Source organism: Brassica napus, chromosome C3 (assembly GCF_020379485.1).
Source record: "Brassica napus cultivar Da-Ae chromosome C3, Da-Ae, whole genome shotgun sequence".
NCBI lineage: Eukaryota > Viridiplantae > Streptophyta > Magnoliopsida > Brassicales > Brassicaceae > Brassica > Brassica napus.
The window spans coordinates 72972775-73000333 of record NC_063446.1 but is presented as its reverse complement, the minus strand read 5'-3'; the positions used below and the strand labels follow the sequence as shown (position 1 = coordinate 73000333).

At 38.3% G+C, this 27559-nt stretch overlaps 4 protein-coding genes and 1 non-coding gene across 6 annotated transcripts; 3 read left to right on the top strand and 2 right to left on the bottom strand.

Annotated features, from left to right (window-relative positions):
• Positions 1 to 1178: 1178 nt before the first annotated feature.
• Positions 1179 to 1285, top strand: LOC125584722. Its single transcript, XR_007321631.1, has one exon. It is a non-coding gene; the product is annotated as a small nucleolar RNA R71 (small nucleolar RNA).
• Positions 1286 to 5670: 4385 nt separating this feature from the next.
• On the top strand, positions 5671 to 7566 carry LOC106377333 (nuclear transcription factor Y subunit A-5-like). Of its 2 annotated transcripts, none has more exons than XM_048751449.1 (5): positions 5671 to 6174; positions 6486 to 6693; positions 6762 to 6934; positions 7014 to 7187; positions 7268 to 7566. In XM_048751449.1, the coding sequence occupies exons 2-5, from the start codon at positions 6501 to 6503 to the stop codon at positions 7430 to 7432; spliced, it is 705 nt and encodes a 234-aa protein (XP_048607406.1). In that variant the 5' UTR covers positions 5671 to 6174; positions 6486 to 6500; the 3' UTR covers positions 7433 to 7566. The 2 variants fall into 2 exon arrangements, with proteins under 2 accessions (XP_048607406.1, XP_048607405.1); XM_048751448.1 differs by having other exon boundaries at positions 5678 to 6117.
• Positions 7460 to 9598, bottom strand: LOC106377332 (E3 ubiquitin-protein ligase SPL2). The gene is made up of 6 exons (XM_013817542.3): positions 9183 to 9598; positions 8603 to 8704; positions 8370 to 8540; positions 8170 to 8291; positions 7969 to 8088; positions 7460 to 7885 (listed from the first exon to the last, which is right to left on the bottom strand). The coding sequence occupies exons 1-6, from the start codon at positions 9543 to 9545 to the stop codon at positions 7612 to 7614; spliced, it is 1152 nt and encodes a 383-aa protein (XP_013672996.2). The 5' UTR covers positions 9546 to 9598; the 3' UTR covers positions 7460 to 7611.
• A 901-nt stretch (positions 9599 to 10499) lies between these two features.
• Positions 10500 to 11790, top strand: LOC106377330 (transcription initiation factor TFIID subunit 9). The gene is made up of 3 exons (XM_013817539.3): positions 10500 to 10657; positions 10809 to 11084; positions 11394 to 11790. Exons 2-3 carry the CDS (start codon positions 10824 to 10826, stop codon positions 11670 to 11672), a joined length of 540 nt encoding a protein of 179 aa, XP_013672993.1. The 5' UTR covers positions 10500 to 10657; positions 10809 to 10823; the 3' UTR covers positions 11673 to 11790.
• Positions 11791 to 13535: 1745 nt separating this feature from the next.
• Positions 13536 to 14270, bottom strand: LOC106377331. Its single transcript, XM_013817541.3, has one exon. The coding sequence runs from the start codon at positions 14074 to 14076 to the stop codon at positions 13702 to 13704; it is 375 nt and encodes a 124-aa protein (XP_013672995.2). The 5' UTR covers positions 14077 to 14270; the 3' UTR covers positions 13536 to 13701.
• Positions 14271 to 27559: the final 13289 nt, after the last annotated feature.

The window sequence follows — 27559 nt, the reverse complement described above, 5'->3', positions numbered from 1 at the left end:
TGAAGGCGTCAATAATGGGCATGGTAATCTGAACTTCACTCATTTGCTTTTCAAACAAGGCCTTGTATTTCTCCAAAAGTTTCCTCTTGAATCTACCAGGAAAGGGAAGTTTTGCTTCATATGGCGGAGGAATGAACGGAGCTTCTTTTGATGAAGTTGCGACTTCATTTTTGTTCTCAACTTTCTTTTCTTCTCCAATCTTTCCTTTCCCTTTAGTTTCAACTATCTTCTCTAAGATCTCTTCATTGGTTTTCTCATCCACAATAACCACATCATCATCCACATTGATGACCACCTCCCCGTCTTGGTTCTCATTATCCCTAATGAGAGTTCTAGGAGGCAATTGTTTACCACTCCTTAGGGTTATGGATTTCATTGTCTCCTTGGGGTTCTGCTCGGAAGTTCCGGGAAGTGATCCCATAGGGCGTTTGGAGTTACTACTCATAGAGGCAAACTGGTTCTCCAAAGCTTTGAAGTTGGAAGCAAGATTTGAGAATTTGTTGTTGAGATCATTGTAGCCTCCATCAACTTTGTTATGAAGGTTTTTTAGCTCATACCCAATGTGCTTCTCACTTCTAGTTTGAGATTCCAATATCTGTTTCAACATTTGTTCAGTGCTACTTTCTTGTGGGGCAGATGTAGAGGATCCGGCTTGTCCTTGTGTAGACTGATTTCCTTTAGGGGCGAAACCTTGAGAGTAGTTTTGTCTAGCTTGGTAACCACCTTGTTGGTTGTTGTTGTAGAAGGGCTTTTGTTGATAGTTGTTGTACTGAAAGTTAGGTTCCTTTTTGTACCATGTTCCATTAGCATTTACAAAGCACAACTCTTCTTGACCTTCTAGACCATCAACTTCATTAAGAACAGCTACCTCTTCTTGTTTCTGGTCACCAACATAGTTCACTTTCTCTTGTTTGGCTCTGTCCATAAGAAGTAGATCCATCTTGTCTTGTAAAGCCTTCAACTCTCTCTTTGTGTTGGAGTCATCACCCCCACTGCCTCTGTTGCTCCTATCATGCTCATCATTGTAGACTGAATCACTCTGAACCATGTTCTCTACAAGTTCCTCGGCCTCTGTTTCATTTCATCCTAGGAAGAATCCATTGCTGGCGGTATCAAGCCGGCTTCTATACTTTGGTAGGACACCTCTGTAGAAAGTACTAAGCAGGCTCTCTTTGGTGAAGCCATGGTGTGGACATCTGTTTAAGTAGCTTCTGAACCTCTCATATGCTTCCCCAAAGCTTTCAAGATTCTTTTGTTGAAATCCATATATTTCATTCCTTAGCTTGGCAGTCCTTGAAGTAGAGAAGAACTTGGTGAGGAAAGCTTTCTTACATTCATCCCAAGTGGTGATAGAGTCACTTGAGATGTTCTTCTCCCATGTGTGAGTTTTGTCTCCCAATGAGAATGGAAACAATCGTAGCTTGAAAGCATCTTCAGAAACACCATTGGTTTTGGACAAACCACAATACTTGTCAAATCTGTCCACATGATCAAGTGGATCTTCCAAAGCAAGACCATGAAACTTGTTGTTCTCTATCATGTTGATCAAACCAGATTTGATCTCAAAGTTGTTGTTCTCCACAGCTGGTGCTCTAATGCCCATCCTGTTCCCATGGATATTAGGCTGATCATAGGTGCCAATGGCTCTAGTTTGTCGTTGTGGGTGTTGTGGCCGAAGGTTTGCAGCTCCTTGGCCAATGGCCTCTCCTTCTTGAGGCTGATTCTGATGTTGTTCCATCATAAATCCCAATCTGTCTAGGTGAGCCTGTTGCTCTTCTTCTCTTCTTCTCCTTGCGATCTGCCTTTCAAGTGCTTTAATGTCTTCAACTGGTGGAACTAGGTTTGTTGGGCCTCTGCTCCTCAAGTTCATGCACCTGAGATACAAAATGGCTAGGATAGAGTATCAGTAACTAGATATAATAAAAGTAAGACTTAGTCTCAAGTAAGGACCAAATCTCAATGTCAAAATAACTTAGAATTGGCAACGGCGCCAAATTTGAAATGGACTTTTCTCGGGTCCAATGTTTCAAATCAAAGTAGTACTTAAGATGTCAATCCATTTCTAAGCATTTTGAATCAAAGAGAATACAAGTTCATACTTAATCTAAGTGCAATCAAGTGATAAGATGTTTTTGGTCTAAAATACTACTAAAAAGCAAATAATAACAAACTTTCTTTTGTTTTATGAGATGGGAGAACCCATGGGCTAAGGGAATTGACCTTGGGTGATCAAGTTTCAATCTAAAGGTGGTACCTTTCAATCAATCTATCAACCTTAGGCTTAGACACACTCCTAAACAAACTCTATCTCTAGATGGATGTTCATTCACCAAGATAACTCAAGCATCAAATCTCTTTGGTTGAATATCATCTAAGCAATCATTAAAATCAAGTCTAATAGCCATTTTAACACCTTTAACAACAAATCTCTTTGGTAAAGAGTGTTAAAAGCTTAGGAGAGTTGGATCAGACATTTCATCAACACTTTTCAGGTATGAAATGTCTAGAGCTCAACTTTAGAGAGGCCTACTCTAAAATAGCATTTAGATCACTCTACTAGCAAGGAATAAGAAGGATCTACAACAAAACACCCTAGATCTACACTTAATCACCCTAATCTTCCTTAACCCATGAATCCAAGGGTAACTACTCACTACTCTTCATGATAAACCCAAGAATCAAAGATGATTTGGTGTTAATCATGATTGGTGATCAATCAAACAAATACAAGAAAATAAGAAGAAAAGATACTAAAGATTCAAGCTTTTCTCTTGGTAGAGTTTTTGTGTTCTTTTTCTGGAAAAACAAGATATATCCTCAGAATAAGTCTTGAAGGTGCTTATAGATGTTTAAAACTCGAACCGGGTCAACCCGACAAGCCCGGGTTTGACCCGAAAAACAAGTGGACAAGTCAGTTTCGGTATCGGCCGCGGATGGCCTCAGTCCGCGGTACACGCCCGCGTCGCTTGTCTCGTCCTTCACCACGGACGGCTCCCAGACGCGTTACACGGCCGCGGTACACGCTTCAGAACACGATGCCTCTGGTCAAATTCCGCGGCTTGGCTTGACCCGCGTCCGTCGTCCGCGTCGCTTGGCGCATCCATCACCGCGGACAGCTTAAGGCCGCGGAGCTAGGCCGCGGTTTGTCCCCACGGGCTGGGTCTCTCGGATCATATTCCGCGGACGGTTTGAGACCGCAGTTCATGCCCGCGCTGCATCAGCTTCACTCCATCTCATCTACTCAATTCCATCAAGTCCATTTTTCTTGCCCAAACCTTCATATCTCCAACTTAGCCTCACTAAACCTACAATACCACACATGCATATGCTATGCACCAAATTTGACTCTAAATGCATTCTAAGTGATTCAAATGAGTATGAAAATGGCAAGTAAATCATGTAAAATCTCAAGACATCAATATCCCACATCGGGAATTCTAAGGGACATTAAGTAATATATAAAGGGTTAGAGCCAATCCACTAATCACCAATTGGTTTTAAGTTGGAAGCCCATAATTAACCCGAATCTAACATGGTATCAGAGCCCAGATCCTAATAAGTTAAACCCTTAATTAATATTAACCCTACCCGACCGGGTATATAGGTCGTAATTGACTCGCTCGACCGAGTATAACTGTGTTCCGAGATTTCTGGCCGATAAGAGCCATCATCTCGATGAGGGGTATTAAGTGAAATGTATCCCACATTGGACAATCAATGGGATATTAAGTAATATATAAAGGGTTAGGGTCAATCCACTAATTACCAATTGGTTTTGAGTTGGAAGCCCATAATAAACCCGAATCTACCAGTTTACAACATTTCAGCCATTCGCATCACATGAGGTTTGAAAAGTGGACCACTGGCATATTGTACGATGAAAATAAACGATGTCTAGCATGTGTACTTCCAGTTTATGGTGATGATGTTTACAATTGCATAGACTCCAAGTGTGATTTTGTACTTCATGAAGCATGTGAAAATCTTCCTCGGACAAAACATCATATGGCACTAGCTAGAGGTGTAAATCTAGAAGGTGAATCCATGGGAAGAGATCATGACTTGCAGTGAAGGTGGAGTTTGAAGTTTCAAGAGTTGCAGTATTTCAGCTAAGGTGGAGATTGTTGAGTATTGATATCTTTATACTGAACAATGCATCTTGTAAACACTGCAGAATACTGAAGGTTCGAGCTAATTCGGTTATGTTATCCGGTTTGGAGTAATTGAGTTAGTTAGAGTCTTGGTTTAATCCGGTTTGTCCATCCTTGAGATATAAAAGGATAAAGCAGAGTTGTTAGATTGTAATAGGTATGCGGTGAAGTGTGTGCGAGTCGTCTTCTCGGAGAAAGCATCTTGTATCGAGAGCTCAAGTTGTGATCTAGTGGATTTGCTGGATCGATTCTAGTCTCTGCACATCGCACTGGGTAAACAAAACTCTCATGTCATTGTTGTTTTCTTTCTTGCGAAATACAAACGAGAGAGATAGAGGGAGAGAGAGTTCGTACGATCAAGTTTCCGCGTAACAATAATGTATGTGCCTCCAACTAAATACCTTCCTACATCCGCCCGTGAATACCACTATCCCAAAATTCGGAAAGCCCAAGCATGAAGAATCTCTTTTAAAATAGAGAATCCAATAGAGGTTGGCCGAAGAGAGGCCATCAAAATAAAATGACATTTAGAGAGGAAGAAATGTAAATCATCTATTCACTTAGATAAGGTAAAAGAAGAGTCTCAACTACATTCCTTTTGCTGTGTTACCCACTGATTTACCGTAACTAAACATTCAACAATATTACATTCCTTTTGCTGTGTTATCCAACTGATTTATCGTAACTAAACATTCAACAATATATAGGAATACAGGTTCGTCTGTCCCACTCAATCCTATTTGCTTCTTGAATTTTAACTCTCAATTGAGCATTCTTAACGTACACATCAGAGAGACTTCGAATAAAAACTCATATTTTCCTTTTGTGGACCTTAGAACCCTTTTCCCAAAACGGAAAATCATTTTTTCTTAACATTATCTTCATTGTATAATCACCTATAAATTTTTATATAATTTTTTGTCATATATAATTATACACATTGTATAACTAAACCTATATCTACATTTACTAGATCTTTTTCTGTTACATATATCTTTATATATATATATATTTCTCTAACTAAAATTGTATACGCGTTGCAACTTAATACATTGTAAAAAATGTTGTCTGACATGCTTAATTTGTTTTCATTAAAATTGAACTTTTATATAAAATAAATAAATAAATAAATAAATAATTAAATAAATAAATAAACAAAGGTGACTATAATTTAGGCATTATAGTCTTGAATTTCAAATATGTTTAACCAACATATATTCTAACCGCTGGTAAAAAACATTAGCTAAGATATAATAAAGAATAAAATTATGGTGAATAATGAAAAAGGGTTTCATATATGCTTTTCAATTTTTTTTTTCATTTAACATTATATTAGCTATATTATCACCTCTTATTTTTATCTTTTTTTTGTCTAAATATATGCATCGTAAAATTATATAAAATCTCCTAGTCATAAAAATAATTATATCCATATCTGTTATATTTTATTACTATTATTAATATAATCCTATATAGTTTTAAAATTAAAAGCGTCACAAATTAATTAAATGAAATAGTGATGTATGATGTGTTTAAATTTAAAATACACTAAAATTTAAATTATAGACAAAATAAATAAATAAAAAGAGAAGCAAATTTAATTTTTCTGAACATTAGATAAGCAAAGTTTACCACAGATGAAGTTGTTAATTTTACAAAAATTCTGAATTGGAAACAACAAATTAAATATATATCTAAGCTTTTGTCTATAAAATGATATTTGTGGGGGAGATTAAAAAGGAAAAAAGAATAGACACATAAAAAGGTGAAAAGAGTCAGGTTTAGTCTTTTAACTTTTAATCCATAGCCAATAAAACACATATGTGCAGACTGCAGAGACAGAGGAAGATAGATAGAGAAGAAACAGCCATGTTTTGAGGAAGGAGACATGCATCATCATCATCATCTGAAACTTGTTACTTAACTTCTCTATCTCTCCATCTTTTACCAAATCCAAACACCAAAGGTCTCTCTCTCTCTTTGCTATATCCATGCCCATTTTTGTCTCTGTTTGATTGGATCAGTAAGTTCAAAGATATTTTATACTCAGAGATTTGATTGAGTTAAAAATCTTTCAATATAGTTTCTCTGTCCACTCTCTTTAAAAAGCTCTTCTTTTATATTCACCCTCAGAGATTTGGGGTTTGCATGTTATGCTTTCTATGCAAGTTTTAGTGAATCATTCTGTTTAACCAAAATTGGGTTTTCAAAAAGTTTGAATCTTTCATGTCATTGAGCAGTTGGAATCTGGACTTTAGTATAGATTTGTTAAGTCATTTGGATCATGACAAAAGTGACACTTGACTAGACTTTTGCTTGGTTTGGACACACTAGCTTATCAAGAAGACAATGCAAGTGTTCCAAAGGAAAGATTCAATGCCAACAAACCCAAACATTCAAGGATCTCAATCTTTCAGCTTGACAAAGGACATGATGATGATGTCTACACAATCAGGTTTGCAGCTGCAAGATCAAGATTCTTCCTCAACGCAATCTACTGGAGAATCAGGCGGTGGCTGTGAAGTTGCTAGCTTTGTAGAATGTAAACTGTTTTGAACATTTGAGTCTTATTACCGAACAAAAACCGCTGAATATTTTTGGTTGATGCAGGTTACATGGAGAACCAGGGAAAGGGTATTGAAAGTTATACAACCACCTCGTCGATGGTCTCACAAGATTCTGTGTTTCCTCCTGCTTCTGGTCTAGCATCTTGGCCTCCTCAATGTCCTGAAACACCACATTTCAGTAGTTTCTTGGCTCCTGAATATGCATCTCAACCAAAGGTAAGATACTGTAAAGCTTTGTCCTTGGACAAAGTAGTGGCGTTGGTTGGTTTATATTGGGAAAGTTTTTTGCTTGCAGGCGCTGTCGCGTTTAGAAATGATGGGTTTGGTTTCTTCAAGGGTGCCATTGCCTCATAACATTCAAGAGAACGAACCAATATTCGTCAATGCTAAACAGTACCACGCCATTCTACGTCGTAGGAAGCATCGTGCTAAGCTTGAAGCTCGGAATAAACTCATCAAGAGCCGTAAAGTATGAACCTTTACACTTTCCCTCTTGCTTAAAACACCAAAGATCTTTAATGAGTTACAGAGTTTGTTATTTTTTTGCAGCCTTACCTTCATGAGTCTCGCCATCTTCATGCTTTGAAGAGAGCTAGAGGCTCCGGTGGGCGTTTCCTCAATACAAAGAAGCTTCAAGATTCATCAAACACACCGTTCAGATTCTCAGGGTACCCATCAACACACCATGTATCAGCTCTCATGTCAGGGACTTGAGACATCTGAGAAGAAGGGAAGTCATCCTTGGCTATAAAATTGTTATTGCAAAACTCTGTTTACATCATCTGCAATCTCACTCTAAATTGAAGAACTTTGTCAAACTATTTTGTTATTTTCAACATTTTCTGATTCTCTGAGATTTACATATACACAAATGAGGTAAAGATTAGCATTCATCAAGAGTAGTATATGCGCATAGATCCTCTAATGGCCTGGAGACAAACAGGACACTTAGGGTTCAGCCCTCGTTCCACTGTTAAGGCGCAGTATCTGCAACATACAACATGTCCACAGGGAATGAAGGCAGGGATTCTCCTTCTTGTCACACAGATCACACACAATTCTCCATCTGGAATCTCATCAGCATCTTCTTCTGTCTCATCATCGACCATGTGTTGATCTGGTCGTCTCTGTAGCAGTTCTCTCCTTAGTTTCCATCTATTCCAGGCCCTGAAGGTAAAAGACAGTAAACAGATTTCGAATCAAAACACTGTCTAAACCCAAAAACTATCTGTGTCTCATTAGCCAAGTACCTGACAGCAGCAAAGCCAAGTATGCCAACAGACAAACATCCCAAGATAACACCGCCCCAGAATAATACACTGGTAGTCTCCGTAAGGTCCATTATCATCTTGTCCTTAGTCATATCTGATCTGCAAAGATCATTCAAAAAGATTAATAGATGAACAGCAAGAGAGCTTAACAGACTGAGAAAGAAGAAGTAGTGATCTCACAAGAAATAGGGAAGATCTTGGCAAGACTTGATTTCAGGAACTCCATTGTTAAAACTACAGATACCAAGAGCTGTTAAGTCTCTCCCAGGTGGTAAGATCTTCTCTACATCAAGCATACCAACCTTGGAAGAAAGAAGATCACAAATTTAGGGGAGGAAATCTTCAAGAAGCGGAAATGTTTTCGAATATAGATTACTCACAGGATACTCAGGGAAGAATAAGGCTTGAAGAAAGGAATAGGGAGATGAATTAATAGGCTGCAGACGATTATACACAGTGGTAAGAGGGAGAGGCTGCCTTGCACCATCCATGTTAACAACGAGGAAACTAGACTGCGACCATTGGTTCTTATCCACAATAACAAACGGGACCTGCACACAGGCGCACGATGTCAAAACTAGTTTGATGAACATAGATAGAGCCAAAAGCTCACCATTCTCATAAAGTCAGCTCCTTGTTTGGGCAAAGATCTTTCCAAAAGAAACCGGTGACCACTTGACAAATGAAACAGAGTCTTCCATCCACTATACATATACTGCAAAGACATCAAATTGAAAAACAGATACACATTAGAATGCTTCCACTATGAGATATACAATTCGTTATGCAGTCTCTCTTCTAAGCAAGCACCAAAGGTTAAGCCTTTATAGAGCAACATAATGCAAAGTTATATGATATTATATGTAAACCTAAAGTTAGAGCTCTTCCATCCACTATATATATACTGTAAAGAGATCATAATTAGATTAGAATGCTTCCTCCACAATTCGTTATACAGTCTCTGTTCTAAGCAGCGTCAAAGGTTAAGCCTTTCTATATGTAAACGTACAGTTTGAGTTCAACTTGACATTAGAATGCTTCCTCTACATTTCTTTCTACAGTCTTTGTTCCAAGCAGCACCAAAGGTTAAGCCTTTATAGAGTAACAAAACGGATTGACACTAGAATGCTTCCTCTACAGACGCTGTTCTAAGCAAGCACCAAAAGCTTAAGCCTTTCTATATATAAACGTACAGTTTGAGTTCTATGGATGATAAGAGCTTTCTCTCCAGTCTCTTGAGAGATTAGCACGTTATTGTCGTTGTTGTTCTTGTGACTCCCATCGCCGGTGACTTTAGGTTCGACGGTTCCGCGAACCACCACGACACGCTGATTACCAGGGCTACTCTCGCCATCAGACGGCGGAATCAGTGATCGGAGGTCGGAGACGGAGACTTCGGGGGAGTCTTTGATCTTATTCAAGGCGGCGGAGGCGGAGGCGTACTTGGAAGCAGCACGAACGGCGCCGAAAGCTAGGGTTACGCCGAGGATGGCTCCGTCGAAGGATAAGAAGATGTCGGCCAACAGGGAAAGGACGGCACGATCTGGCAAGGACATTACTGTAATTTTACGTTACCCCCAACACGGACAAGTCAGGAGGAAAATGAGAAGGCTATTATCGGCATTTAAGATGTACATATGGCGGTCATTCTAGTTGGGCCTTGAATGGGCAATAAAAGAAGAGTATAGTGGCCCATAATTATATGATTCTGAGAGAGAGAAAAACAAAGGGTTCGGATGCAATTCACCTATATTTTAATGTGAAATTATATTCAAACAAAAGGCTGCTACATTTGGTGTATTTTTCATTGCAGATGTATTTGAAATCTAGAAAACAAAACAAAATAACATAATGAAAGAGTATCCTAACTATTTCTTCAAGAGCCAAACCAAACCTGGAGGCCATGTTCCTACATATATATTTAGATGTACATAGTCTACATTTCATCCAAATGCAAAAATTTCGACAAGAGAGATAAAAAAAGTTCTAAATAAAAACCTAATTGAAGCTTTACCCATACATACATATAGAAGCTTGGAAATTCTTAATCCAAGTATTTAGAGTACATCCAACAAAAACTGTTATTCAGACTCGGTAAAACTATTTAGAATCTCTCTAAATCCCAAATGCCCAAATTTGTGATTTTATATATACTGTTATTATACTTTATTTATGATTTAGTTGTTGTGAATTTTTATTGTAAATTTATCATTTTGTGATATTTTTAAGTATTCAGAAATATTAATCATTATAGAGTTTTTTAGTTATTTTGTACAGTGTCATATAAATTTGATCAATTTGGGATTAAAAACTGAGAAATGAATAGAACCAAATCCCAAATCCAAATGGAACTATCTACATATTTTAAACTCCTTTATCTGAAAAACCTAAACCGATAAAAACCGATTTGAATCAGACCCAAAAACGTGAACACCTAAGTTAACAACAGACACTGGCCCATTTTGGCCCACCTATTTAAAAACGCAAGTAGTAAATAGCGTTGCGTTCTACTAAATTCCAGTTTCACCCTCAACGTTACAGATATTTACAAACTATACCAAAATAAGATCTACTTCTAGAGAGAGAGGGAGAGAGCAATTAACTCGCCGACGTTTTTCATCTCCGTCGTGCAGTGTCGCCGCTCTCCACCGTATTTCGCTCGTGTTAGGTATCTATAACCCTCGCTATGGTTTAATCAGATGTGATTTTGATATTTTATTCGATCTAGGGCATATAATCTTCTCTGTTTCGAGCTAGGTTAAATCTCCTTCTTCGTTTCTCGAACCAAACCATTGATCGTTATCGTTTCTCTGTGTTAGTGAAAAAAAAAAGCAATGGCTGGAGAGGGTGAAGAAGATGTGCCAAGAGACGCCAAGATTGTCAAGTCTCTGCTCAAGTCGATGGGCGTGGAGGACTACGAGCCTCGCGTGGTCCACCAGTTTCTTGAACTATGGTACCGTTATGTGGTCGAAGTGTTGACCGATGCTCAGGTTTACTCAGAGCATGCCAGCAAATCCACTATTGATTGTGATGATGTGAAGCTAGCTATTCAATCCAAAGTTAGTTTCAGCTTCTCGCAGCCTCCTCCGAGAGAGGTAACTAAACTATACGTTGTTGACGATTCCTTGTTGGTGTTCTGTTTTAAGGTAGTTAGATTCTTGTCTGAAAATAGACATGACTAGTGTTTGGTAATGGCAATGTGAATGATTTGACATTTTTACCATGTAAGATGGTTATTGCCCATCTTGATTTTGATTTGTGAAGTAACAATGACTTTGTTACTAGGCCTGCAGGTTCGGTTTGGATAATTTGGATTTGGGTTATTTTGGTTCGAACATAATGTTGCCGGAGATGAAGAAAATTCAATTCGGTTTATGAAAGTTCTGTTGATGTTTGTTTTTTAGGTACTGCTAGAGCTAGCTGCGAGCAGGAACAAGATTCCTTTGCCTAAATCGATAGCAGGACCAGGCATTCCGCTCCCGCCTGAACAGGACACGTTGCTTAGTCCAAACTACCAGCTCGTCATTCCGAAGAGGTCAGCTTCAGCAGAACCTGAAGAAACAGAGGACGACGAAGAGATGGCGGATCCTGCACAATCATCATCTCAGGAACAACAAACATCAGAGCTTCCGAGCCAGACTCCTCAAAGGGTGTCTTTCCCTCTCTCTAGGCGACCTAAATAAGTAAAGAGAGAGAGAACACTGAAAAAAACTGTTATGTATCAAGATGTGGAGAATGTTAAGGAGTCATTTATCTCAAGTTGTGGAGCCTTCAACACTTATATAAACATCTTCTACAATTTTTTGATTCTTATACAAATAGAATTTAGGATGACTTCCACCACGCAAAGTAACACTCTACTGCTGAAGATATATCCCTTATCCTGTAAAAAAGTTGAACTGACTAATCTTAAGTTATAAGGCCGAGGAACTCAAGACCACTCCATTTAGCAGCATCTTAGGATGGCATAGCTTTAACTAAATTCGAGGTTTCAAATAAGAAAAGGTCTACGGTGGATACCTGAGACCGGAAAGGGCGTAGTAGAGGACGGACCTTGTGAAAATGTTTCTCTCAACATTGCAGTAAAATAACGTAGAATGCGTCTTTTTAAAAGCACGGTGACAACACAAATTCACCTTTATTAGTCATTCGAACTATGTCTAACCTTGTAGTTGATAAAAATACAATAAAAAGGTTAGAACGGTATATCATCGTCCTCTATGTTTATGAAACTTATCATATCCAACATCAAAGCATATTATCAAGGTCTTTATAGATATATCGCCATATCATCATTTATAAATGTTTGTAGTTATATGATTTAAATTTTTCTTCCAAATAAATATTTTTTACAAAATTTATAATTTATTTTTAAGATCTGCTGTACGAGAAGACTTGTAGAAGTTTTCTCACGTGAATGATTATAATGGTAAAACTCAATACATGTTTTTTGTTTGTTCATAAGATGTTGTAATTTCACCAAGTTTTTGAGTTACTTTTGCATTTGATTAAATTTGGGATATATATTCATGATTAAAAGGAAGTTTTAAGTTGGCAATTTCCCCTATAATATTGAATACTTTAACAAGAAGATATATGGACGCCAACGTCTAACGATCACGTTTACAAAAAGAGAAAACAATATAACATGCGTGTAGGCAGATAACAACACAAATTGAACTCTAATATAAACAGTTAAACACTAACTAATCAACTAAACAAGACAAAGCTTTAAGGGAAAAAAAACTATAATCTGTACAGACAAAGCAAATCTAAAGGCCATGAATCATGATCATGTGATGAGAATTGAACAAAAACTAGGTATGCTATAAAGTTGAAATCAATACAATATTAAGATGAACAATAATTAATATCAAAAGAGTTAAAACCCATGAAATAGTATGAAGCCTTGAACACACTTACAGAGGCATAATATTCTCTACATAGTCCAGATAGGTGGTATATGAAAATTATGATACTTAAACTCTTCCAACCCCTGAATATCGACTCTTGTACAAGTGTCCCTCTCCGTGTAGTAAAAGAAAAGGTGGAAATTAGGGTTTACTTGACCTACCGGCATAAACACAGTCTCACCTACGCATATCTGAATCTGAAATTTTCAGAATTATTAATATTTATTATAAACTTTAATTATCATTTTTTGATAATATGTATACGTATTTAATGTCCAAAAAATTTAGGAGTCAAGACCAATATTTTACTAGACTGTGTCCAAATTCGACCCTGACTACGCCTACATCTTCGTCTTTTTTTGTCACAACACACAGACTACGCCTACATCTGTCTGTTGTGTATATTATACATGTGTTGTAACATCTCATAGTTTCATTAATTTAAAGATTTTATTTATGGATCGGATGTCGGTATGCAATCTTTATAATACCTTTGTGTCAAATTTGTGACAACCCGAATTCATCTGTACCACACTGAACAGTAAATACGATGTAGTAGTCTAGTAGATAGAGAAAGATAAGTTAATTGGAGAACTTATGTATAGTCTATTTATTTATTTTTGTTTATACAAATCAACAACTTATGTATATTATATTTATCTATTACCAACTTGACTTCTCATTCTCATGATTCCAAAAAATAACGAAATCACAACAAAATAAAATATTTATAAGATACAACAACAAACGTAATAAATGTTACGAAGAGTAATTATTTAAAGAATATGATAATATATGACTATGCAAGAAAATATCGTGCTCGGTCATGAGCTGACAGAGAGGAGAAGGAGAGACCTAAACCCGGAACCGCGAACGCAGCAGCTTCAACCGCCATTTGCGTCTGAATCGCTTCGAGCTCTCCTCCTGCGTCTACGAACTCTTTCACCAGATTACAATAAAACCCTTTCATCTTCTTCACAAGTCTCACGTAGTGTAGTCTCAACCATCTCAGCTTCATCCTCCTCACCATCTTCTTCAACGAGAATCCACCACGTGACACCACATTGTTCTTCTCACCAAGACGCACCACCTGTGTCTTACGACGGCGGATATGAATCTTCCGGCGACTCCGGGACCACCGGAACACGGAGGTTGCGGGGACGCGTGGATCCATTTGTTTAGCTAATCGTGAGAGAAGAAGAAGAAGAAGGGAGAAATATATTAGTTATGTTTGGAGAGACACATTAGGAAACTTATATATATACACACATATAATATAGATATTGTGTGTGTACATATGTTTTAGTTTTGAGGTCAGAGACCTTTCATGTGACATGTGACATTTTATGTAAAATAACATTTTCAAGGTCTGAATGATACAATACCAATTACAATGCTTTTTGTTTGTATATGCAGTTTTGGTATAAGGGGTATGGTCTATATACCACGACACTAATATCAACTGGACCACACATCAAACTGTTTGTTTCAGATTCTAAATTAATCAGTTCATATATATATATTGAATAAAGACATTAAAGCTCAGAAGCTGCTTTAGTTTAGGCCATACTTTGCATTAACTTATGTTATTATTTTATTTTTACGATTGGATTGCTCGGACATGTGATTTTTTCGTAGAGATTGATTCTTCTTTATCTACTGTTCTCAAAAATATATTCCTTCATTTATTCATCGTTATTCAAACAATATAATCAACTTTATGTTTACGTAGGCATGCATTCATCGGTTTAGCCTGACTTGAAACCTCGGTTTTTATTAATATTAGCTGTAAACCTTAATTGAAACAGAATAGATATTCATTGAAATGTTAGTACATACGTAAAGCTATTGTTAGGACCAACTTTATATTTATCAACCATGTGGATGATACGTGCTCGGAAGGGACTCCATTTGGAAGTTCATCTGTTTGACATGGGCGAACGTGCCTTTCAACACCGTGTCCAAACAGCTATATATACATGATATACATGATGACAAAAAACAAAAGGAAAATAGTTATATATGCATGATATACATGATGTAAAATGCCATTTGTAAAAATAGGGAAAAAAACTAAACGGCTTCATAATGTTGTGGTAAAAAAAATCTTAGGGCAAAGGGTAAATCTGATAATTATGGGCTTTTTGCAAAAGTGACTCAAAACTTGGAGTCAAACAGAAAACTAACCTTTTCTTTTGACTCCTTTTTTTTTTGAGATTTTAACCCCACACCTGCACTTTATCTACGAAAATGCCATTAACATTTTTTTTTTTTTTTTTCGAAAATGGCTTCTTTACTGTCTCAACCTCATCTTCTTCAAGTATTTACAATACTGCCACTGCAATGAATAGTGGCAACAACCTTGTACGAACTGTTTGGAGCTTTTAATGCCCTTTAATGCACGTAAATCTCTTTACACTCTCTCTGTTTCAATTGTTATGAACTAAAAACAACATTTCTTTCACTTTCTCTCTATATTCATCCAAAAAACTCAAGCTTTTGATTCAAAATATGGGCTATGGTTGCAGAGCCATATTTCTTTCGTTTTGACTTACGGTTGCTTTCGTTTGAGGTTCTGGGTGGTTGGAGAAGACCCTGTGTGCAAACGAAGTCATCTCACCTAGTTTAAGGTACGAATTTGAATTTTTTTTCAAGATCTGTTCGCGTAGAAGACTTACTAGTAAGTCATCTGTATGTAGAAGACTTACTGATGAGTCTTCTGGTCAAACGGACGACTTAAATTAAGTCGTCCAGCTTTGTTTGTTAAAAAAAAACACTTCAGACGACTTATATATACGTCGTCTACGAGAAACGGGCTAGTTTTGCATTTGACCGAATCGTGTCAGATCTTTGACTATTTCTGGACGACTTATAATTCAGTCGTCTCTGGGGAAGTTAAAATTTCAATATTTTATGAAAACTTGACGACTTACGTGTAAGTCGTCCTAGGTTAGTTTTGTAATTGAAAAATAAAACTTCATAATTTAACTTTAACCAGACGACTTAATATAAAGTCGTCCCTCCAGAAGACTTAATTTAAAGTCGTCCGGGGAAAGCAAAGTCGTCCAGAATTTTTCCCAATTTTCTGGTCAAACCTTGCTTATCCCGGACGACCTTAAATTAAGTCGTTTAGCTGGACGACTTTCATCTAAGTCGTCTGGAGAAAGTTAAATTTCAAGTTTTATTTTTCAATTACAAAACTAACCTAGGACGACTTACGTGTAAGTCGTCAAGTTTTCATAAAATATTGAAATTTTAACTTTCCCAGAGACGACTGAATTATAAGTCGTCCAGAAATAGTCAAAGATCTGACACGATTCGGTCAAATGCAAAACTAGCCCGTTTCTCGTAGACGACTTATATATAAGTCGTCTGAAGTTTTTTTTTTAACAAACAAAGCTTGACGACTTTAGACGACTTTTTCAATTGCAAAAGTGACCTCTTTAGACGACTTACCTTTAAGTCTTCGGGACGACTTAATGCTAAGTCGTCTGCGGCAATGTTTATTGAACTTCTTCATTTCCCTTTTCTCTATGTTTACTAATGTGTTTTATTTTGAAAATTTGCAGATGATTTTTCAGTTACATGCAGTGTATGGAGAATGGTTGTTGAGAGATTTCCGTTGGGATTTTGTGGTTGATGATCTCAAAGGAGGAAGATTGTTTTTATTGAATGAAGATTCAACACATGCTGAACTTGTTGCAATGGCTCAAGAAGATTATAACCTGGACATGAGAACAGTGAGTGTGGAGATTAGCTACTCATTACCAGCAGAAATGATGATGGCTCCAGGCAGTCTTCCCATTCATGTTACAAGTGATAGACAAGTTCGAAACTTGCTGGAGATACTCAAAACCCATAGAGTATGTCTTTGTGTATCAAGCCGCAGCAAGGTCGAAACGGTTTCAGAGAAAAGGGATATTGATGAAGCTGGTGAATGGGAAAAAGATGTTGGTGATAATGATGAAGCTGGTGAATGGGAAGAAGATGTTGGTGATAATGATGAAGCTGGTGAATGGGAAGAAGATGGGGAGGAGGAAAATGGGGAGGAGGATGCTGATAATTCTATTGTTGGTGAAACGGATCAGAATGGTGGGGATTACAGTCTTTATGGAAAGGTTCCAGATGAGGACGAGGAAGATGATGATAATATTTGTTTTGAAGAAATCCAAAAGACATATGCTAAGACAAATGCTATTGAAGGAGGAAAATCGAATGGTACCAGTATCTATGTCAACCAGAGTTTTGTTAGCAAGGGTGCTCTGCTTTCAGAGCTGCGGTTGGCAGCAGTGAGGGGTAAGTTTTCTTTCAAATTATACAAATCAACGAAAACTCTCGTTGTGGCAACATGTCCGGTTAGCTATTGTGGATGGAAGGTCAGAGCGAGTGTCAAACATGGGACAAACACGTTTTGGGTAACAAAGTATGTGGAAAAACATTTATGCTCAGCGGGAGACCGAATCGCTCAGCGGAGACACTGTACTCCGAAGTATGTAGGTAGTCTTTTCATTGATCGTGTTGGAATCATTGATGGGATAACTCCGCAGCATATCACTGATGCAATGAGGAACATGTTTGGCATGGCGCTTGATTACACCACTTCATACAGAGCACTGTTATATGCACAAAGATTGGTGAGAGGATCAGCAGAAGAAGGGTATTCGCGTCTGGCATCATATCTCGAGCAAATCTCCATTGCAAATCCTGATTCTATCACGGCGATAGAACTTGATTCTATGAAAAGATTTAAGTATCTATTTCTCTCTTTTGGAGCTTCTATCAAAGGTTTTAAGTATCAGAGAAGGGTCATTGTGGTGGATGGAACTCACCTAAGTGGAAAGTATGGAGGAACTATGTTAGTTGCAGCCGCACAAGATGGCAATTTTCAGATATTCCCATTGGCTTTTGGGATCGTGGATGAGGAAGATATACCTTCTTGGGAATGGTTTTTCACAAAATTGGCTAGTTGTATATCTCATGACAAGCCTCTGGTGATAGTCTCCGACCGGCACAAGGCCATTAAAAGTGCGTGTGATAAGGTGTTTCCTTGGGCAACCCGAGGAATATGTTATTATCACCTTCAAGATAACATTGTCAAAAAGTTTAAAGGGAAACATCTCATGTACTTGGTGAAAGGGGCTGCTTATGCTCACACGGTTTACGATTTTGACCGGTACATGGCTGAGATACGGAGTGCAAACCCGGAACTTGCAACGTATTTGGAGAAAGCCGACGTCAGGCTATGGTCAAGGGTTTATTGTAAGGGGAACAGGTTCAACATAAAAACAAGCAACATTGCTGAATCTATTAATTCCGCACTGAAGCGAGCAAGAGGATTTCCGATTACGTTCCTGCTGGAGTTCATAAGGCAGAAGTTAGGAAAATGGTATTGGAAAAGGAGACAAGATGCTTTGAGTCTCACAACTGAACATAGCGGGGGTGTTGAATACTTGCTTGCTGTTCGAGAAGAGATAGCGGGTACGATGACGGTCGAACCAATTGATGGATGGCATTTCTTTGTCAAAGGTGGCAAAATGGACTGTGTGGTTGATTTGGAACATGCAAAGTGTGATTGTGGTGTCTATGGAGTGGAGAAAATACCTTGCTCTCATGCTATAGCTGCTGGAATACATGCTGGTTTGCATATCTCCACACTTGTATGTCCACTGTACTCAAAGAATTATCTGTATGCAGGATACTCAGAGAATATATATCCTATCGTGTCACAACATATTGAGGAACGAGAATGCTTTCCTCCAGAACTAAAGCGTGGTCGGGGGAGACCGAAGAAATCAAGATGGCAATCTTGGTTGGAGCTATCTAGGATGAGAGGACACAAACCCAGGAAGAAACACAGGGCACGGAGATGCTCAAACTGCAAGGAAACTGGCCATACGAAACCACAATGTACACAAAATTTTTAAGTCGTCCCGTCTTGATTACCCGTCCAGACGACTAAATTTTTAGTCGTCCAGTGTATTTTATTTTTAGACGACCTTCTACTAAGTCGTCCAGTGTATTTTATTTTTAGACGACCTTCTACTAAGTCGTCCAGTGTATTTTATTTTTAGACGACCTTCTACTAAGTCGTCCAGTGTATTTTATTTTTAGACGACCTTCTACTATCCCTTCAAGTGTATTTTATTTTTAGACTACCTTCTACTATCCCTTCAAGTCGTCCAAACCTTCTAGACGACTTATTTGTAAGTCGTCCAGTTGGAAAACCTTCCAGACGACTTATAATAAGTCGTCCAAACCTTCTAGACGACTTATTTGTAAGTCGTCCAGTTGGAAAACCTTCCAGACGACTTATTTCTTCCAGACAACTTATATATTTACAAGTTCAAATACAAACACTAATCTTCCAGACAACTTATATATTTACAACTTATATATTTACAAGTTCAACTTATATATTCAAATACAAAGACAAGTTCAAATACAAACACTAATCTAATCATACAAGCCCACGAACCTATCACCATCCACATTTCTTTTAGATGCTGATCAACAAGCTCCTTCCATATATCCACCGCCATATTATCCCTCATTTTCTTTGCGTTGCACCTAGCAAAGTCTTTAGGGTCAAAGGAGACACCGAGAGCATGACATTCAATGTACTTTAAGTGTACACGCCACAATCACCATTGTTGGCCGTGGGTACACCTTTCAGCGGTCTCTCATATGTGTATGGCTCCAACCCGTATTTGACCCGTATTTCGTCGGTGGCTGCGCACTCAACAAGCAGATAAGGGACCATCTGGAGAAAAGGCTCCATTATCGCATCCCATGCGTCTGGTACACTAGATGAAGGTATGCTGTCCCAGACGACTATGTGCCTCTTAGGGATCGATATCCAAATAGCAACCCAATGCTTGTCGTCCAAGTTCACTGGCGCATAGATATCATCAATGTCCTCCCCCCACTTCTTGTTTGATTGGCAAAATGAAGGTATTGATCCGTCATAAAAATACGACGCCCCACCAGGTAGAACTCTTCCTAAACCTTTGTGATCAGGTTCCGATGTTTTGAAGAGGTGATACTGCTCTCTCCAAGACTGGGAAAAGTTGTGATCCAGGAAGCACATTCGCTCGCTCCTGAAAGCTTGTGGGTTCTCCTGATACCTCTGCCTTAGCACATTAATCCAAGCATCTATATGCTGCATATTAAATATAACAAGTTAGAAGTTACCAGACGACTTAAATATAAGTCGTCTACGTGGTCGTCCAAGTAGACGACTTTCCAGACGACTTATAATAAGTCGTCTGGAAAGTAGTCTACTTGGACGACTTTGTAGACGACTTAAATCGTGTGCAGAAGACTTACGCAGTCTTCCAGCCATCCTCTGGCTGTCCGGAGGAAGTGGTACCACCTTGTTGGTGATGTACGTGGTTTGTCCTCGGTCTTAGTTAAATAATGACTGCAAACAAAAAAAGCAATCAGTTTTGGACGACTAAATCAAGCTATTATGGGTAAAGCAATCACTTACGGATCAGTTTTCAACCAATCAGCGAGTTCCTTCAACCGATCTTTGTTTACTGGCGGAAATGGATTATAGGCTCCCACTTTATCTTTTTTTTTCTCTGCCGTATAAGGAGATCTCACAGTGGGAGCAGGTTTCTTCGCTCTTTTACTCTTTGCACGCTTGTCCAATACAACCAGGCTCGGTTCTGAAACTGGATCGCTTGGCTCGGTGGAAGCGAGGCTCGGTTGTTGATCGGTGGAAGCGAGGCTCGGTTGGTGATCGGTGGAAGTGACAGCAACAATCTCTTTGGAGGTCTTATTTACCGAGAATGCCTCGGTTGCTGTATCCTCCGGCAACCATCTCTGCAATAAAAGTTGCACACAAGTTAACTCTGGACGACTTAAACAAAAGTTGTCTGGACGACTAGTTGGACCTGGACGACTTAAAATTAAGTCTTCCGTGGTCAACTAGTCGTCCAGACAACTTACGTTTAAGTCGTCCAGGGTCAACTAGTCGTCCAGACAACTTTTACAGTCGTCTGGACAACTAGTTAACCCTGGATTTGATACTAACCTCTTTGATTTGAGGAGGCTGTTTCTTTTGAGGAGGAGGCTGTTTCTTTTGAGGAGGAGGCTGTTTCTTTTGAGGAGGAGGAGGCTGCTGTTTGGTTTGATGAGGAGGAGGCTGGTTACTAACCACGGTTTCTTTGGCATGAGGGGTAGGTTGTTTATCTTGAGGGGTAGCCTGTTTGTTTCTACCCCCGGTTTCTTTGGCAAGAGGGGTAGGCTGTTTATCTTGAGGGGTAGCCTGATTGGTGACACCAACCTTCTTCTCCACAGCTTCCAATCTATCGGACAACTTCCTAAACTCCCTCATGCACTTATTAAACCCTTTTTTCATGCAGTCAGCTACGCCCTTGAACATAATTTCCAACTCCTCTCTGGTCACCCCTCTAGCCTCTTCTCTAGCCTCTTCACTAGCCACTTTAGGAGCCTCTTTACGAGCTTTCTTCCGAGGTCTTGGATTGTCTTCCTCCTCCTCCTCCTCCTCCTCCAACACAACCATCTCTTTGGCCTTCTTTGATGGAGTCACAACCTTAGGTTTTGTATTGACCTTAGTACCAGTGACTTCCCAGCAATCCATGGTCCACTTCCACGGTCTCCGCTCATACATGACTTTAATGATGTTCTCCGCGGGCAGGTCCTCAACCTCAGAGTCCCATTTTGGCCACATTTCACTAATGTCCTTCTCAACAAAGTTGATCACGCGGGTCTGCAGTAAATAGAAGAATCGAGTTAGATATTTGAAAAAAAATACTAAATAGACGACTTAATTATAAGTCGTCTACTATGTCGTCCAGCTGGAAGACCTTCCAGACGACTTATAATAAGTCGTCTAATAAGTCGTCCAGATGGAAGACTTTCCAGACGACTTATAATAAGTCGTCTAATAAGTCGTCCAGATGGAAGACTTTCCAGACGACTTAATTAAGTCGTCCGATAAGTCGTCCAGCTGGACGACCTTCCAGACGACTTATAATAAGTCGTCTGCGCAGACTTTTGGATTGAAGTAAATACCTGACTCAAGATAGCAGCTTTCATTGATCTGCGGCCTCTGCTGCCCTCGTAAGCCAGTATCGGTGGAGACGGACTGTCTGCTCTGGGACCACCAATACTAGCACCCAATTCCGGCATAGCTGTGTACGTCCAGACCTGAAGAACTTGTATAAACCCATCCACGGTGTAACAGCCAGCAATTTCTTTGTTCCACAAAGAGTCCATCAGCACCTTAAATGCGACTCTCCCCCATGGATAATTCTCAAACCGTTCTAAATCCATCACTAGCCTTGCCAGAGTAGATCGTGTAGCGGTTGAAAACTTTCTCCCTTCAATGAATCCAGTGAAGATGGAGAGGTACGCGAGCCGCTTGCGATCTTCCCTGGACCAATCCCCGCATCTCTGCAGTGCTGCTATTATCTGATCAGTAGTTGGCCCAGCTTCCAGATGAACTCCCAGCATCCCCCAGAAAGAAACCATCTCTGGGGTAACATCACATTTTGGTGTCTCAAGGTCCTCGATGTACTCGCAGTTTAGACCAGTGAGGTTTTCAAACTCTAACAGTGAAAACCTCAAAGGTTCTGGACCAACGAGAGACCACATCTCATACTTCTTCTTAATGTCCAGCTTGAAACTGAGCATGTAGTGAACCAGCCTTGAAGCCCAACCAAATCCCTGCTCCTTGAACTTGATGAAAACTCCCAAACTCGACTCCTTGAGCTCTTCAAATTCGTCATCAGTAAGAGCTTTCCTAAGAGCAGTATGCAACTTGCTGTTATCCGTATGATACGAAATGCTATTGTGGGCTTCTGGTTCTTCCCCTGATGTGTATAACCTACGGGGGAGTTCTGGAATATCCATCCTTTTTGTCTGCAAAATAATCAAAGACAACGATATAAGTCCAGACGACTTAGTAGACGACTTATAATTAAGTCGTCTGGAAAGTCTTCCAAATGGACGACTTATATTTAAGTCATCTACTAAGTCGTCCAGTTGGAAGACTTTCCAGACGACTTAAATTACTTACAAGTCTTCCAGTCGCAGAAGGAGTTGGAGTACTCGTCATTGCGGTTATAGATCTGAAAAAATAAACGTGAAACGGTGAGAATGAGTAAATTGATAGAGACAACGTTTTATGTTCATCTTTTCCTCGAGATTGATGACTTAGCGGCGTTAGGGTTTACAGAGAAACGGCGCTAAGGTTTACAGAGAAGAAGCGGCGGCGCTAGGGTTTAGAAGAAGCGGCGGCGCTAGTGTTTAGAACGTTGGTGACCACGGTGGCGAGGGCGACGGTTTGTTCGGAAATAGTGGAAGCGGCGGCGCTAGGGTTTAGAGGAATCGGCGGCGCTAGGGTTTAGAGGAATCGGCGGCGCTAGGGTTAGAAGAAGCTGCGGCGACAACGGTGAGAATGAAGTGAGATAGATAGCCGATGTTGAGAACGATGGTTTGTTCGGAAATCGTGGGAATTCGAAATCGCCTTTGAGAGAGAACTGTTAGGGTTTCTGAATATCGCGAAAAATGAAAAAAAAAAAAAAAATCACCTTATATATTGGGTAAATAATCCGGTTAGCTTTAAAATTACATTGGTAAACTTTAAGGTTTGGTCCGGTTTAGACGACTTATTCTGGCTGATAATGTACAACAGACGACTTAATATTTAGTCGTCTGTTTTCAGACGACAAAATATTAAGTCGTCCTAGACCCTAAAATGAACCCCTAAACTAAAATGACTAGATTAACTAACTAACCACGTTATAAAATCAAATTATACTTAAATAGTGTTTACTATACACAGAAATGAACACGCATAAGTAATTTTAAAAATTTTCAAAAACGGTTTTAATGCTTTCCAAAATCTAACCCTAAGAACACATACAATACTACAACATATGTTGATGAAACATAAACTTAAGAATATCATGACTCACTACTTTCACTCATCTATGCTGAAAACAATTGAAATTTGTTATATCTTAATTTATACCTCCTAAGACATATGTTAATTACATAATTCCCATTTTTCACTTATCAAAATATTTTTTACAAAATTTTTAAATTATGTTTAAGACTAACTGTCCAGACGACTTTAAGTTAAGTCGTCTGGACGACTTATTTTCAAGTCGTCTAAACAGACGACTTGCGAGGGGTAGAAACGTAAAAAGAATTCCGTTTTTTTGTTTGGTCACAAGGGGATAGTTGTAATTTCAATAGCCTTTTAGGTTACTTTTGCCTTTGACCCAAGTTGGGGTATTGTTTTGGGTTTTACTCCAAGTTTTGAGTCACACTTGGCAATTCTCCCGATAATTATTGGTTTGATTTTGTCAGGAACTAAGTTGTTATTTTCTTGGTCATACAACATGGGTTATGTTTTAGACCTCAATTAGAAAACTAGGATTGGATTATTCGTCGGTATCAACCTCTGAAGGAATTGTCTGAGCTTTCCTTTTGTTTTGTTAAAGTGAGTTAGGGTTGAGGTATATGATCATCTACATTTGAAATGGCCAGGACATTTATGTTTTCCTTGTTCCCAATAATACAGTAAAGGAAGGAGGGTTTAGTTTAGAGAGCTCATGTAGAGAGCATGAAGTTGTTCTTATGTCGTCTCTTTATGAATCAATCAAACAATATTTCTAATTTAAAACACTTCAGCGATATACCTGGGTTATTCATATATTTATAAAATATTAGGATAGGTCCGCCCTACGGGCGGGAAGTAAAAAAAATCTTTTATTTATTCTCAATTTGAAAATAATTTTAAAATATATTTATTATTCGATTTTGTTATTTTATTTTAAAAACATATGTTTAACTAACTAAAAATCATTTTATTATGTCATTATTTTACGTATTTCAATACTGATATTATTCAGAATTGCTGTAGAGATTCAGCATATAAGTTTTTTCTCTTTTATATATTTTAATATATTTTTTTCCTTTTTTTACTTTCTCTTTGAAATCTATTATTTTAAATTATGTAAAAAGTAAACTTTACCTAGCATTTTTAATCAACTTAAAACATAACACATTATTGTTTAAAGATTTACACATTTTTTAAATTATCAAATAAACCATATCAACCAAAGTAATTAGGACTTTTCAAAACAAATATTATAGTTTAGTCTTCAAGGTATAATTTTTTACACTGGTTTTATTATAGATATAATTAAGGTTATGTACTTTATGTAACAATTTATAATTAAATTAACTGCTAACCAATTTAAACTATGGTTAGGATTTGGAAATAGCTGAAAGGAGTAAAATATTTGGGATGACTTAACAACTCTAGGAACAGACAACAACTCTAGGAACAGACAAGGAGATTTGGACCTGTGTTGTGAGGATCCATAAGCAAATTATAAAAAATGAATCTGTATATAACAAGTAAAGGCACTGCAATGAGGAGGTTAAGAAGTACTTTGCAGTTGCACATGTGAAAAATAGACAGCAAACAATATCCGAAAATAAACATATGTTTGAATATAGAAATAAGAAATGAGAGAACCCCATGTAAGCCGTTTATTAATAGAGATGTGTAACCGTTGGTTGGAAGGTACACTCAGTTAGCTTATAGTGAAGAGAAGCACACGACCATAAGAATTTGATTAGACGGTAATCTCAGGAATTTACAATCCAGTAAGTGATAGTCTTGTGTTATTGCCACCATATAGATCCGGCTAACTTGTAGTAAAGCAAACACAAATCATTATACAGGACATAAGAAACAAAATCATATTCACATCTGAGTATACCTGCCAACCAGCTTCTATGCTAATAAGGTATTGTCCGAATAATTAAGTCACTCAGGAGCCATATTTGCGAGAAGATGAACTCGTTCTGCTTATTTATCTTTGGCTTCCACACATTTGTAGTTGCTTTAGCTCCATAGTTCTTATCCACGTCCACATACGTTATGTCATACTCATGCTACAGTTCAAGAAACCGAAACAAAAAATACAAATGAGATCAAGAAACCAAAAAAAAAAAAACTTTGCTCATCTGGTGACCTCTTTGGTTAATGAGGTCAGGTTCAGCAGATTTAGGAAACGGGAGAGTTCATTCCTTCTTCTTGCCATATCTTTTGAATGAACTTGCTCTCAAGAAATCATCTTCCTTTGTCCTCCTCATGGGAATGGTTCCTTCGAAACATTTACCATACTGATGTCATAACTGATGGATATGTATGTCTTTCTTTTCCTGACTTTGTAGAAGACATTTTGTTGTCATCAAATTAAAGAATCCCTCTGGATAGTAGTTAGGCTTCATCTAAAGATGAAACTGCAAGTAAAGTAAACTAAACATCAGCACTTAGAACATAAATAAAAAGCCCAAATAAAATCTAAGTAAACGATGTATTCATGTACCTGAATCTTGTGATTTTTGAGGAAAGGATTATCAGAAGCTGGTTGTTTTGTGATAGGAACACATGCAATTGCATCATCATCTGGGGCTGTTAATCACATCCAAAAGTTATAAACCCTTTTTAAAAAAAATTTAGACACAATATGAACTTGGTTCAATTATAACAAAATAAACAAAACAAAAGGTATAATAAATCATCATGTGTAGTGTAGTATGAGAGAGAAAGCAAGAATCATGAGATTATGATACGTTCCAAAATCAACTCAAGCAGAAAAAAAATACTCAAAAAGAATAAGATGATCGATTTATCTAACCTGAATGATCTAGACGACAAGTTTGTTCAGCCTATTCAAATGCTTCTTCACTTTGAACTTCTGCTTAGATATGCCAAACCTTGTGGCTTAGGATAGTGAAAAGAACCTCCACAGCCATAAATACAGTATGAAATTTCCAGTTAGCTTCTCCTTGCTAAGATGCATCCATAATAGATTTAAATTGTCTCAAGTTTTGGAAAGTTTAAACTCTGCAAGCAACTGGAAGATGATCTTGTGGTTGCTCACCGAAATTGCTACAACACCCAAATCAGCGAGGATGAGAGAGGAAATCATCATTCTAATATGCAGAAGTTTTGGATTAGTATGATTGGAGGAATGGAATGATGCATTTGACGAAGGCAAATTCACCTATTTATATATGTAGATTCAGAGAACCAAAGAAAGTAGGTGATTCATTGAATGATAAATCGTGGAAGTAGTGGAGAGAGGGAGTTAATTACAGCTTTAATGACAATGATTGCATGAAGGGGAGTTCCGTAACGGTGAAGCTTTCATAGCGTGTAAAGAAGAACTTCAAGTGTTTCAACACTGGAACCCAACAGTCGAAGACTTGACCCAACCTGTCAACCAGAGGTTTTTCGGAGATAATCGATCACGTAAGGCAACCGGAGCTTTAAACTCTGTGGAAATTTAGTCGTTCTGCAACCCTAAGCAGAGGATAGTAGAGAAAGAGTTGAAGACGAAGACTGGTGGGCTCCAGTAATATATTAGAAGACCGTTCATATATCTTTCGAAGCCCAAATAAGAAAGCATAGTAGATGCAATAAGGAACGCACGGTAGCGAAACAGTGAGTTTTGTAAGTTGGGACATGTGTCACGTTCACAGAGCTTGATTTTCTGAGCTGTCTGCTGAGGTGGCGCGTCCTGGAGAGAGATAACTCTATTTTATATAATAACTAGGGTCGATCCGCGCTACGCGCGCGGGATATGCTCTACATGTGT

What these genes read in the sequence shown, in the direction of transcription:
- LOC106377333 (XM_048751449.1), top strand. Translation starts at nt 6,501, where the DNA reads ATGCAAGTGTTCCAAAGGAAAGATTCAATGCCAACAAACCCAAACATT. An exon ending in AATATGCATCTCAACCAAAG is followed by an intron (nt 6,935 to 7,013) that starts GTAAGATACTGT and finishes TTTTGCTTGCAG; the next exon opens with GCGCTGTCGCGTTTAGAAAT. An exon ending in AACTCATCAAGAGCCGTAAA is followed by an intron (nt 7,188 to 7,267) that starts GTATGAACCTTT and finishes ATTTTTTTGCAG; the next exon opens with CCTTACCTTCATGAGTCTCG.
- LOC106377332 (XM_013817542.3), bottom strand. Translation starts at nt 9,545, where the DNA reads ATGTCCTTGCCAGATCGTGCCGTCCTTTCCCTGTTGGCCGACATCTTC. An exon ending in TCATCCATAGAACTCAAACT is followed by an intron (nt 8,705 to 9,182) that starts GTACGTTTATAT and finishes ATGTCTTTGCAG; the next exon opens with TATATGTATAGTGGATGGAA. An exon ending in TATTCTTCCCTGAGTATCCT is followed by an intron (nt 8,292 to 8,369) that starts GTGAGTAATCTA and finishes CTTTCTTCCAAG; the next exon opens with GTTGGTATGCTTGATGTAGA.
- LOC106377330 (XM_013817539.3), top strand. Translation starts at nt 10,824, where the DNA reads ATGGCTGGAGAGGGTGAAGAAGATGTGCCAAGAGACGCCAAGATTGTC. An exon ending in CGCAGCCTCCTCCGAGAGAG is followed by an intron (nt 11,085 to 11,393) that starts GTAACTAAACTA and finishes TTTGTTTTTTAG; the next exon opens with GTACTGCTAGAGCTAGCTGC.
- LOC106377331 (XM_013817541.3), bottom strand. Translation starts at nt 14,076, where the DNA reads ATGGATCCACGCGTCCCCGCAACCTCCGTGTTCCGGTGGTCCCGGAGT.